Consider the following 12,812-nt stretch of genomic DNA (forward strand, 5'->3'; position numbering starts at 1 on the left):
TCCTTTGCCTTCTCCTCATGCAGTTGTTGGTGGTGGTGGTAGTGGAGGTGGAGAGGATTATTATAGAGCATTGGAATTCTTGGGGCAGGGGTCACCTAAGAGTTTTATAAATACCAGAGGCCAAACTCTGCACTGGCTGCAAAGAACAACTGACACACTGTAGTCTACCCTCTTAAAGGCACAGGACAAGGAAGCACCCTGAAGTATTCCCACATAGGAAGTTCCTTTTCTCTTTGGAAATACATCATCAGCCAAACACCTGCATCAACAACTGGACGCACATTTCACATTCCAGGGAAAGTGACTAAGAGATTTTAAACCAGAAACAGATTAGCACCAGCAAAAATAAAAGAGCTAGGGCTTAAAGGAAGCCTGAGTTAGAGGCAGTTACTGCTAATACTCATAGTGGTAATCAGATTGCCAGAAGGCTGCCTGCTACACAAATATTTAACTTAATCAGCCAGCATTCATTCCACCTGAGGCAATTCTTTTTCCAAAGTAGTTCTCAGGAGGGTAATTCTGCCTTCCAGTGGACATTTGGCAATATTTAGGGACATTTTTGATTGTCACAAATGGGAAGTCACGACTGCTAGCGAATACAGGTCAGTGTTAAACATCCTAACTCAAGGTAGCTCCCCATAGCAAAAAACAATCAAGCCCAGAAGGTCAATAATACTCAAGTTGAGAAATTCTGTTTTAGGGTATTTTCAACTCTAGTTATCACTGGAGTAGCCCTGTTTAAAGAAGAAAGAAAAACAAAACCAATCAACCAACCAACCAAACAAACAAAAACCTCCAAACTGGCCAAGGGTCGGCACAAGGCAAGAGGGATTGCAGAGGGTGGAGGGAACCTACTTATCTGCTGTAAAGCAAGGGACATATAAACCTCGAGTTACAGACTGAGGACAGAACTTCTCAGGTTTGATTTCCTTTCTCTACCAGGGCAGGCAGATAATGGTGACCTCATTTGCTTTATCCTCTAGTGACTCATTCTCAGGCAGGTGTACTAACTGGCAAAACCTTAGATGGGTTGATATTGCCTTTGTAACCATTTGAAAAGGAATGAGACAGTATCTCTGTGTGAATTGGCAGTCTTTCAGCACCATGCTGGGCCCTGTCTTCTAAGGGCTGTCCTATGTGCCCACAAGGCTGCTTGTTTACCATGAAGGAAAAAAAAAATCAAGGGGCTGTGACTCAAGAACTTCCTTGTTTTGCTTTTGCAGAAGGATATCTAGCTCTCAGACAGAAGCTGAAGGTCTCTAACCCTAAATTCTGCTCAGCTTGAGTTAGAAGAATACTGTTAGAAATTCTACTACTGAACCTCCACCCTACCAGCCAGCCTCAAAATCAAGAAAGGAAAAGATGACTGGGGCTGAGGATGTGCTTAGCATGCATGCAGCACTGGATTCAGTCCTCAATACCACATAAAACCTGGGCACAGTGGTGTACCCATGTAATCCCAGCACTGGAGAGGTAGAAGCAGGATCAGAAGTTCAAGATCAGAAAAGGGAAAATGGCACAGTGGTTCAAGGAGCTACTTGCGAGTTTGGCTGGCCTAGATTCAAATTCTCAGTACCCATGTAAAGCCAAATGCACAATGTGGTACATGCATCTGGAGTTTGTTTGCAGCAGCAAGATATCCTGGTTTGCCTACATACTCTCTCTTACTCTCAAATACATAAAATAAAATAAACACATGGGCCAGGCATGGTGGTGCATGCCTTTAATTCCAGCACTTGGGAGGCTGAAGTAGGAGGATCACTGCAACTACACAGTGAATTCCAGGTCAGCCTGAGCTAGAGTGAGACCCTACCTCAAAAAATAAAACAAATACATAAATACATTTAAAAAAAATGGCTGGAGAGATGGCTTACCAGTTAAGGCACTTGCCTGAAAAGCCAAAGGACCCAACTTTGATTCCCAAGGACCCACATCAACCAGATGCATAAGGTAGTGCGTGTGTCTGGAGTTCATTTGTAGTGGCTGGTGGCCCTGATACATTCATTTTCTTTCTCTCTTTCTCTCTCTCTCAAATAAATAAAAATAAAATATTAAAAATAAATAAATAAAAACATACATAAAAACTGGCCAGGTATGGTGGTGTACACCTTTAGTCCCAGCACTTCGGAGGCAGAAGTAGGAGGACTGCTGTGAGTTCAAGGCCAGCCTGAACTATACAGTGAGTTTTAGGTCAGCCTGGGCTAGACTGAGATCCTAACTACCTTGAAAAACCAAAACAGGGCTGCAGAGATGGGTTAATGGTTAGGGCACTTGCCTATAAAGCCAAAAGACTTAGGCTCTATTCCCCAGGAGCCATGTAAGCCAGATGCATAGGGTGGCACAAGCATCTGGGGTTCATTTGCAGTGGCTAGAGGCTCTGGCATGTCTATATTCTGTAACTGCCTCTTTGTCTCTCTCTCTCTGTCTCTGTCCAAAAAAAAAAAAAAAAAAGACTACATGGTGAGTTTGAGGCCAGCATGGGATACATGAGACCTGTCTCAAAAAACAAAACCAAGGACTAAAGAGATGGCTTAGCAGTTAATGCTCTTGTCTGCAAAGCCTAAGAACCCATGTTCAACTATCCAGGTACCAGTTAAGCCAGATGCACAAAGTGATGCAAACTCATAAGGTCATACATGCACACAAGGTGGCACATGCATCGGGAGTTCAATTCAGTGGCTGGAGGCCCTGGCATGCCAATTCTTTCTTTCTCACTCACATAAAAAATAAATAAATAAAACAAACCCCCCCCCCCCAAACCAAAAGAAAAACATCCAAGTTTGGATGCTCCAAATGAATCATTAGACGACATGAACCAATTGTGAGAAATGCACATGCTCTATTTTCATCATGGTTCTTTTTTGTCATTGAGAGTAGAATGCCTAGTCTCAAGTTTGGCCTCAATCACAGACATGAAACACAGGAATGAAATGCACACGCAGGTTTCTAGACACTGCTCATCAGTGCCCAAAGTAGCACATCTTTTCAGCCCAAAAGGAACAGAGATATAAGGGAGAGGCAGTGTTAAGAGACAAAATGGTCTCACCCTAACCCAGGCTGACCTGGAATTAACAGTGTAGTCTCAGGGTGTTCTCAAACTCCTGGTGATGTTCTACTTCTGCCTCCAAGTGCTAGGATTAAAGGCATGCACCACCACACCCAGCCATCTTGATAAAATCCACAGAGACTTTCAAATGAGGAGACTCTAGTTATCTACAGACTCAACAGATTTTTCCCCCTGCCCTTTCCAGAAACATCACACTAGGAGCATTCTTTAGCTCAATTGCAATGATAGAAAGGTCTGCCCTTCCTTAGGCATCTATAATTCCTTTTCCTCAATAATCAGAGACTCTTTCATTCAGGAAAATGCAGTTTCCTAAAGAGATTAGCCAAAGTCTTTTCCTCCCAGTTTTCTGAAAACATGTTCAACATACATTTTGATTTCTGGAAAGTTCTCTTCCTTTTTACCTTCAACAGAGAATGTTCTAACTCAGGAGGGCTGAGCACTTTCCCTTCTTGGAATGGAAAGGCTTCTTCCATTCATATCTGACAGATACCAGTTGACCAGATTATAAATTATCCAGAGGCAAGCAAGTGAAAGCTTTTCCTAGGAATAATGACTTTTAACCTCATGGAGTTATCAACTCTACTGCACAGTTCCAAGTAAGTCTGGAGGTTCTCCACAGACTTGGCTATCTACCTACTGTGGCTACTTCTAGTGGAGTTAACCCGGTCACAGCAGAGCCCATGCTTCTATGTCATAGACTTGTATTTTCTCTCAGATTCTATGCTGAAGAGTGATGCCACTTTAAAAAAAAAAAGGAGCTGAAAATCTGGGGCTGGGGAGGTGGCTCAGTGGATAAAGTGCTTGCTGCCCAAGCATGAGGACCTGATCAGATCTCCAGGACTCATGTAATGGTGGAATCCTTAATCCCAGTCTATACAAGGAGATAAGGATGGCAGAGACCAGAGAGGTGTCTGGAAGCTAGTGGGTCAGCTAGCCTACTGTACAGAGCAGTGAAAAAGGAAACAGACCTTGCCTCAAATAGGTGTAAGGTGAGGATCAGCACCCAAAGTTGTTCTCTGACACAAGTGCGCATTAGCCTACATGTCTGCAATTACATCCTCGACCCCCACCCCACACAGAAAGAAAGCATTGAAAACTTAAAGCTGATAATGTCTTTTAATATTTACCTTCTCTGTTTTTTTTTTCTTATTTAAATAATTTGAATCTGAAAGCAGTGTCATACTAAGTTGGGTGTGCTGTGCTACTGGTGGAAGGGAAGATTAGTCAACTGCTGGACTAGAACACATTAGCCTACGGATTCGACACTCACTCCCATCATGAAAATGACCATGTCTTTAGAATGTGACCAGGGGCTGAGCAACTGTCACACAGTTTTCCTCTCATTGTCTTGACTTCCCATGAGCTCAGCCAGGAGTGTGCTCCTCCCGTTCTGACAAAAGTCCTTTGTGGGGAGGAGGCCAAAGCTTTTATTTATTTATTTATTGTTTTTTTGAGGTAGGGTCTCCCTCTAGCCCAGGCTGACCAGGAATTCACTACGCAGTCTCAGGGTGGCCTCAAACTCATGGTGATCCTCCTACCTCTACTTCCTGAGTGCACCACCACCCCTGGCTCCAGAGCTTTTATTTACTTCCCTACTAGACCAGCTAGTGGAACAGGACTTCTTAATTGCACTGTCAACTTTACATAAGTACCTACTGAATTAAGGATGCAATGTATCTACTTCCCTGCCTTGATCCAGGCTAATAGTGTGCTATAGATAAACACTGCCAGTGCCCAGCTAACTGGCTGGCTCCAGCCTACATATTCACAGCATTCTTGGTAGGAACAATGAGAATAGAGGGCTATAACAAACAACTAAGCAGCTACTCTGAACACTATAAGGCAACACACTAGACATAAATCAAGTTTAAAATAATGCCTAGTAATTTCTTGAAGTCTTTTAGCTACATCAAAATCCAGAATGTTTCTATAAACCAAGGAAAAGATGACTTGTCACAAATATTTATGCCTGCCTATGGGCTCTTTTCAATATTTTAATTCATTATTTAATACTTTTTTTGGTTTGTTTTGGGACTGGGTCTTGTTTTTGCAGTCCAGGCTGGCCTTGAAGTTATGTTATGGCCTCCTTACCTCAGCCTTGCAAGTGTTGTGATTACAGGTATGTGCCACTAAGCCTGACACAATTTTTATAGGCTTCATTACTTCATTTTCTAGCTCACTAAATATTACACTGCTACCCACAGACCAGCAACATGAGTAAAAGTGACAGCAATAGTGAACTTGGTATATTTCAGGGATTGGCTCCAGAACCCCCAGTGTCGCGTCCGCCTCGACCAGCAAGGAAGACACAACCACCAGTTCTTCTTACAGCAGTTTATTCAGGCAACTTCAAGCTTCATCTCCCCCGAGGCTCGGGCGGGGATTCCTTATAAGCGCACTCACTCCGCCCAATCACTCCAGGCCACGCAACCCCTCCAGACAAGCATCAGAAACCAATGAGATGGCAAACTCCTCCAAATATGGACTTGTTTGTCCCAAGCACTGAACTTCCGTCAGGCGCCATCTTTAGGGCTTGGCCAGGGGTACTCTCCCCATAGGCCTTGGCCATGCGGGCCGAGGGGCTCCCCACACCCCAGTTACCCAAATTCACATATTCTCAGATCAATTTTTTATAATTTTTTAAATTTTTATTTATTTATTTGAGAGCGACAGATAGAAAGAAAGAGAGAGAGAGAGAATGGACGCAACAGGGCCAATGCAAACAGAACTCTAGATGCATGCGCCACCTTGTGCATATGGCTTACGTGGATCCTGGGGAATTGAACCTGGGATCTTTGGCTTTGCATGCAAATGCCTAACTGTTATCCATTTCTCCAGCCCCAGTATACTCTTTTTAATGCTAGCCTGCACTCATTAAGAAAAATACATGTACAAAACAGTGTTGAGAAAACAAGGCAAGCTGGGGATACAGCTCAATCCTACAGTGCTTGCCTAGCAAGTAAGAGGGTCTAGGTTCAATCCCCAGCCCTAAATGAATGAATAATTAGGCAAATTTAAAATAATCTTTACACATCTATATCCTAGTTAGACAAAATTATTTAAGCTGACAGAGATATATTTTAGTTTCTGAATAACTTCATTAAGTTGGTTGAACAGTTAATTCCAAGAAAACTGTATTCAGGCAAACTGGAAATGAACACACACATGGAAGTCTGCTCTTAAGAAGCAACAGAAGAGTAAAGATTGACACACAAGCTGAAACAGGGAATGCTATACTGTCAGCACAACAGTTGTATGTTTTAAGGAGGAATATACATTCACACTTGGGTGTGAATTTTCTTCAACTACCTTTTCTTTAGATGGTCACATCAGGAATTCCATATAGAACAGATGATGCTAGAGCTTCAAATTGTACTATTTCCCAATGTGGTAAGGGAATCCTTTGCTAATGTCACACTGGGATCTTGTCTACAAAGTTGTAATGTAACCTTTCTAGGGTGCATGCGCCTCTGTCTTTTTTTTTTTTCCTTGTTGTTTTGTTTTGTTTTCAAGGTAGGGTCTCACTCTAGCCCAGATTTACCTGAAATTCACTACGTAGTCTCAAGGAGGCCTCAAACTCATGATGATCCTCTTACCTCTGCCTCCCAAGTTGCTGAGATTAAAGGCATGCACTACTACGACTGGCTTTTATTTTTTTAGATACGGTCTTGGGCTGGAGAGATGGCTTACAGGTTAAAGTGCTTGCCAGCGAAGCCAAAGGATCCAACTTCTGGCTTTTATGTGGGATCTGAACTCATGTACTCAAGAGCCATCTCTCCAGCCCTTATCTGTTTTCTTTTTTTTTTTTTTTTTTTTTTTTGGTTGTTGTTGTTTGTGGTTTTTCAAGGTAGGGTTTCAGTCTAGCCCAGGCTGACCTGGAATTCATTATGTGGTTTCAGGGTGTGCTCAAACTCACAGTGATTCTCCTACCTCTGTATCCCAAGTGTTGGGCATATGTTTTTAAAAGAAAGAATTCTGACAGGAAGGGACTCTGAGAGAACACATTTTACTCTGAAAGCAGAAGCATCTGTGGGATCAATCAACATTAGTGATAGAAATAAAAGTCTAGAAGTATCTTTTCCAAATCTGTTTATATGCCATGGCAGACATACTCACAGGGTGAGGCATTTTTAGGTATTTATCACTGAAGAAACTCTTAGGTACAAAGCTCATACAGAGAGGCAAGAGCCAAAGATAAACCCCTGACCAGCAAATTTACACTTTGGGATTTAGTCATCCCCCAATTATTTTCAGTTAGACCCACAAAATCTCAGTAGTGGAATTTCTGTCTCTGATAAAGGACTAAAACCCTTGAAATTATGGTAGTACTTCCCAAGCTTCCTTATAGGCAAGGAACTTGTACTGGTGCAAAATTGGGTGCATGCATAGGCTGCTTGTTGTGGGATTTTTTTTGGGGGGAGGGGATTTTTTTTTTAAAGGCAAGGTTTCACTCTAGCCCAGGCTGACCTGGAATTCACTATGTAGTATCTAGGTGGCCTTGAACTCACCGCCTCCTGAGTGCTGATATTAAAGGCATGTGCCACCAAACCTGGCTAAAAATTTTTTTATGAGAGTATGAGTGAGTGGGAGAGAAAGAGAGAGAGGTGGTGTACCAGTACCTCCAGCTATTGCAATTGAACTCCAGATATGTGTCTGGCTTATGTGGAATTTGGAGAGTCAAACATGGGTCCATAGGCTTTGCTTTACCTTTACTGTGAAGCCACCTTGCCAGCCCTAGTGAAATTTCTTTAATTCAAAATGTTTATTTAGTAATTCATGGGCTTGTGAGGCAGAGGTAGGAAGATCACTGTGAGTTCAAGGCCACCCTGAAACTACATAGTGAATTTCAAGTCAGCCTGGACTAGAGCAATACCCTACCTCAAAAACAAAACAAAACAAAGTAATAATAATAACAAATAATTCATCGGAATTTCATGTTTTATTCCAGCTCAGAAGAACCTATATGGCTTCTCACAGCTCAGTTTGAAAAACAGAACCCTGATGATACCTTCACTGCAATTACCAAATGAGTTAATTTGAAAGCTCAAGAAAATGTAAGAGGAGATTCTTAGTGTAGGAGACAAAGGCTGAGACATTTTTTCTATATCCCTAATTAGTTATAAAAACTGAAAGCACAGTAAAAAAATTTCTAACCAGTCTTTTTAGACATTTAAAGGTGTTTAGCCTCTAAGACAGTATGCTCTGTTGGTGATGAAAGTGAGAATAAGGAAATAAGTGAAAATATATACTTCACTGGTATCTAAATTATAAGCATTCGTATAAAAAGAAAGAAAAAATGAGGTGAAACTTACTTTAAAATCTGCTAGTTGTTGGTTGATGACATCCACTTCAGTCCCCACTACCCACTGCAGTGCTTCTCCCTCCTCTGCAGCTGCAGTGGCCTCATTGAGTACTTTCAATCTCCTGTAGAAGTCCTCAACGCGGCCCAGTGTCAGCTCCAGCTGTTCCTGGCGGGCTTTACCTCTCTCTGTTAGTTTGCCACATTGTTTGTTAAGGGCTTCTAGCTCCCTCTTGAGACCTAACAAGTCCAGAGTCCCCTCTTCCTCTAACATTTGTCTGCATTCTGCCTCAGAGTCCTCTATGTCAAACCTCAGGGCTTGTATTTTGCTAAGGAACAGCCGTACATCCTCAATTTGTGACTGGAGGCTATCGGTGTCTCTGCCAATAGCACCCATGCCATCCAGTTCATCATCAAGGTCAGCCAACTGAGAAAACATCTCTCGGACACGGCAGTGAAACTGGCCAATCCCCTCTAGCTTGTTTTCCATCATCATGCAACTACTGTTCACTCTTTGCTTCACTTCTACGAACTCTTGCTGGGTGAGCTCAGCTTGATGCATAAGTTGGGAAGCATCAGATTCATCTGGGGCATCTTCTACCAGCCCCCGAGTAAAGTTCCTCAGATAGTCTACCTGAGGCTCCAAGGCCTGCAGCACTTCCTGTTGAGCTCTTAGCTTCTCCAGATTCTTGTTACTACAAGCTTGTGAGCCCAGAGCATCAAAGATTTCAAGTTGGTGTTTGGCTCCTTCAACCTTCTTTTCAATATTCTTAAAACTTTCCTGGAACTCCCTGAGCCTCTGAGTCATTTCTTCTAAAGACCCTGTTTTGGCCTGTAGCTCCTCTGTAATGGCATCCATGCTCTGGTTGATGGCAGCCTTCTCATCCCGGATCTCATCCTCATCAGTTTCTGAAGAATTGATCAAAATGTCAGCAGCACTGTTCAGTACTTCCAGCAAGGAGCGGCGCTTCTCTGCCTCACTCAGCATAGCTTTTGACCTCAGGAGACTGGACTCCAGCTGTACTGGATCCAGAGTGACTTGCAACTCAGACATCTTGGTCTTACAATCATCTATCCAGGGCAAAAGGTCTTCCATATGCCACTGATATTTCTGAGCTTTCTGCATACAGTCCTTGAGTCTGGATTGTCTGTCTGCAGTTTTTTTACTAAGTTCTTCCCAGTGGCTTTTGAATTCAACTAACTGGTTTTGTAAAGTCCTTTTCTCCTCTCCAGGAGGCACAGAAAGCAGCAGAGATTCCCCCTCAGCCACAATCACCTCATAAGAACCACTGTGCTGATTAAGGCTCTTCTGAAATTCTTCATTTTCTTGAAGCTGCAGGTGTAGTCGCTCCAACTTTGCAGAAACTGGGCAATGTTTTGCTTGCTGGCTTTGTTTATCATCTAACCAGGTCCTTAGCTCATCAAACATTTGCTGGAACTGCTGGGTGCTGGCAAGAGCTGCCTGGAGTCTGTTCATGCGATCAGCTGAAATGTTAAAATGAAACTGAAACCAATCAAGCCTGAACACAGTCTAAAATATTTGCTGAGAGTATATGGTCTAACTTTAAGAGAAGGAAATAAATATTGGGAATCTCCCCCCAAAAGGCATAAAACTAGGTCTTTACATGCACTCTATGTTAGTTGATCCTCTTATCAACCTTTTAAGATAACCTGAGACTTCTAAGCCAGTAAAAACTGGAAGTCAAAAAATTTCCATGCTGGGCTGGAGAGATGGCTTAGCGGTTAAGCGCTTGCCTGTGAAGCCTAAGGACCCCGGTTCGAGGCTCGACTCTCCAGGACCCACGTTAGCCAGATGCACAAGGGGGCGTACGCATCTGGAATTCGTTTGCAGTGGCTGGAAGCCCTGGAGCACCCATTCTCTCTCTCTTTCTCTATCTGCCTCTTTCGCTCTCTGTCACTCTCAAATAAATAAATTAAAAAAAAAATTTCCATGCTGAGTACACAGTGGTACATGTTCTTAATCCCAGCACTTTGTAGGCTGAGATAGGACTGCTGTGAGTTTGATGCTAGCCTGAGATTAATTACAGGTCAGCCTGGGCTACAGCAAGACCCTACCTTGAAAAACCAAAAAATAAAAACAAGCTGGGCATGGTGGTGCATGTCTTTAATCTCAGTACTCAGGAGGCAGAGGCAGGAGGATCACCATGAGTTTGAGGCCACCCTGAGACTACACAGTGAATTCCAGATCAGTATGGGCTACAGTGAGACCCTACCTCAAAAACCCAAAAACGTAAAAAGAAAATTAATGACTGCATTTTTCTTATACAAGTCATCCTAAGTCGAGAACATTTTGTAACTTTGCATATATGAGGTTGGATGTGTACACCTGCCCACAATATAAAGAAGGCAAGTGGCTATCAGTGAAAATGTTTAACTGAATTTATTAGTACATCTTTGGCCATGAGTGTCCACATACTGACTGACATTGTATTAGAGCTTTTTTTTTTTTTTAAATTTATTTTATTTACTTGAGAGAGGGAGAGAATAGGCATGCCAGTGCTTTCAGCCCCTGGAAACAAACTCCAGATGGATGTGTCACCTTGTGCAACTGGTCTATGTGGGTCCTGGGGAACTGAACCTAGGTGCTTTGGCTTTGTAGGCAAGTGCTTTAACCATTAAGCCATCCTTCTACCTGGGCCCCCTTTAAAAAAACTGTCTCCAGCCCTAGAGCTTTTATCTCTAGGACGATGTGATATGAAACTCCATATACTGCCAGTGCTCAGTGTGTAATAACCACAACAATTTTGAGGGTCACTGGAAGAAGGGACAGGCTAATACCATACTAAGCCACTCAAGGGTCATCCTACATTCCTGGTCTATTTCCAAGCCATTCCCACCTTCCATTTTCCATTCTCCCTCCAGCTCACCTGCAAGGTCTTCTAAGCCATGAAGAGGTAGGGCAACTGTCTCCAAACGCTTCTTCAGCTCATCCTTCAGGTACTGCTCACCAATGAGCAGTGAGAGTTCATCGCACAGTGTCTGGGCCTCCTTAATCTCGTTGTCTAATTGCTCAACATCAGATCGAATCTCACTGGTCTCTTCCAGTTGCTGCTTTACAGCCTCAGGTTGGGTGCTAATGGCTGACTGACCACTCAGTCGCTGCCCAATTGCCTTTACCTTTTCTGATAAGTCCTGCAGTAATTCTTGGTACTGGGTACTTTTGACAATAGCTTGGTCAATTTGGCTGGCTCGGGAGTTAAGTTTGTCAGTGAGCTCAACCCACTTTTCATTGATGCTCTGGAGTTCTTTCTGTACTTGGCTGGCTGATGGAGAGACATCTCCAGGGCCTGTTAGGATGCCCTGAGCTGCTTCATTCAGCTGCTCATGCTGTTGCTTGCGTGTTTCAAATTCCTTCAACATAAACTGAAACAGAAATGACATCAAGATGTTTGGACACAGAAAACAGAAGCAAAAGTAGTGTCAAGATAAAAATTAACTGAGGCCGGGTGTGGTGGTACATGCCTTTATCCCAGCAGTCAGGGCAGCATTGGTAGCAGGATCACTATGAGTTCAAGGCCATCCTGAGAGTACGGAGCGAATTTCAGGTCAGCCCAGGCTAGAGTGAGACCCTACCTTGAAAAGCCAAAAACCCAAACCATACATACACACACACACAAAAATTAACTGAATTGTGCCAACACCTGGATATAAGCCAGAAACACCAGAGACCAGGCTACTAGGCTGAGAGATTATTATTTTTATTTTTTTAATTCTTCTTTTTTTTAAACAGAGAGAATGAATGTGACAGGGCCTTCAGCCACTGTAAACAAACTCCAGACATATGCGCCCCTTTTTCATCTAGCTTATGTTGGTATTGGGGAACTGAACCTGGGTCCTTAGATTTTGCAGATAGGAGCCTTAACTGCTAAGCTATCTTTCCAGCCCGTATTACTTTTTTTTTTTAATTTTTTTTAAAATTTATTTATTTATTTATTTATTTGAGAGCAACAGAGATGGAGAGAAAGACAGATAGAGGGAGAGAGAGAGAATGGGCGCGCCAGGGCTTCCAGCCTCTGCAAACGAACTCCAGACGCGTGTGCCCCCTTGTGCATCTGGCTAACGTGGGACCTGGGGAACCGAGCCTCGAACCGGGGTCCTTAGGCTTCACAGGCAAGCACTTAACCGCTAAGCCATCTCTCCAGCCCCCGTATTACTTTTAATAGCTGTTTTAAAAAAATGTATTTCATGGGCTAGAGAGCTTTGGGGTGAAGGCACTTGCCTGCAAAGCTTAAAGTACCAGGTTCGATTCCCTAGAACCCACTTAAGCCAGATGCAAAAGGTGGTGCAAGTGTCTAGAGTTTGTTTGCAGTGGCTAGAGGTTCTGGTGCACCCATTCTCTCTATCTGCCTCTCTCTCTCACACACATGCAAGTAAATAAATAAATAATTAATTAATTTTAAAAATTATTTTTGATTTTTCAAGGTA

General features: G+C 42.9%; 1 protein-coding gene across 15 annotated transcripts in view; it reads right to left on the reverse strand.

Annotated features, from left to right (window-relative positions):
* Macf1 (microtubule actin crosslinking factor 1) overlaps nt 1-12,812 on the reverse strand; it is a 436,027-nt gene that overhangs the window by 102,966 nt on the left and 320,249 nt on the right. For all 15 annotated transcript variants that reach the window (XM_045149529.1, XM_045149530.1, XM_045149528.1 and 12 more), the window contains 2 exons: nt 11,255-11,750; nt 8,380-9,851 (listed from right to left, as the gene is read on the reverse strand). In XM_045149529.1, coding sequence (XP_045005464.1) covers nt 8,380-9,851; nt 11,255-11,750 — 1,968 coding nt within the window. The remainder of the gene's footprint in view (nt 1-8,379; nt 9,852-11,254; nt 11,751-12,812) is intronic.

This window comes from Jaculus jaculus, chromosome 5, assembly GCF_020740685.1.
Source record: "Jaculus jaculus isolate mJacJac1 chromosome 5, mJacJac1.mat.Y.cur, whole genome shotgun sequence".
NCBI classification, from domain to species: domain Eukaryota; kingdom Metazoa; phylum Chordata; class Mammalia; order Rodentia; family Dipodidae; genus Jaculus; species Jaculus jaculus.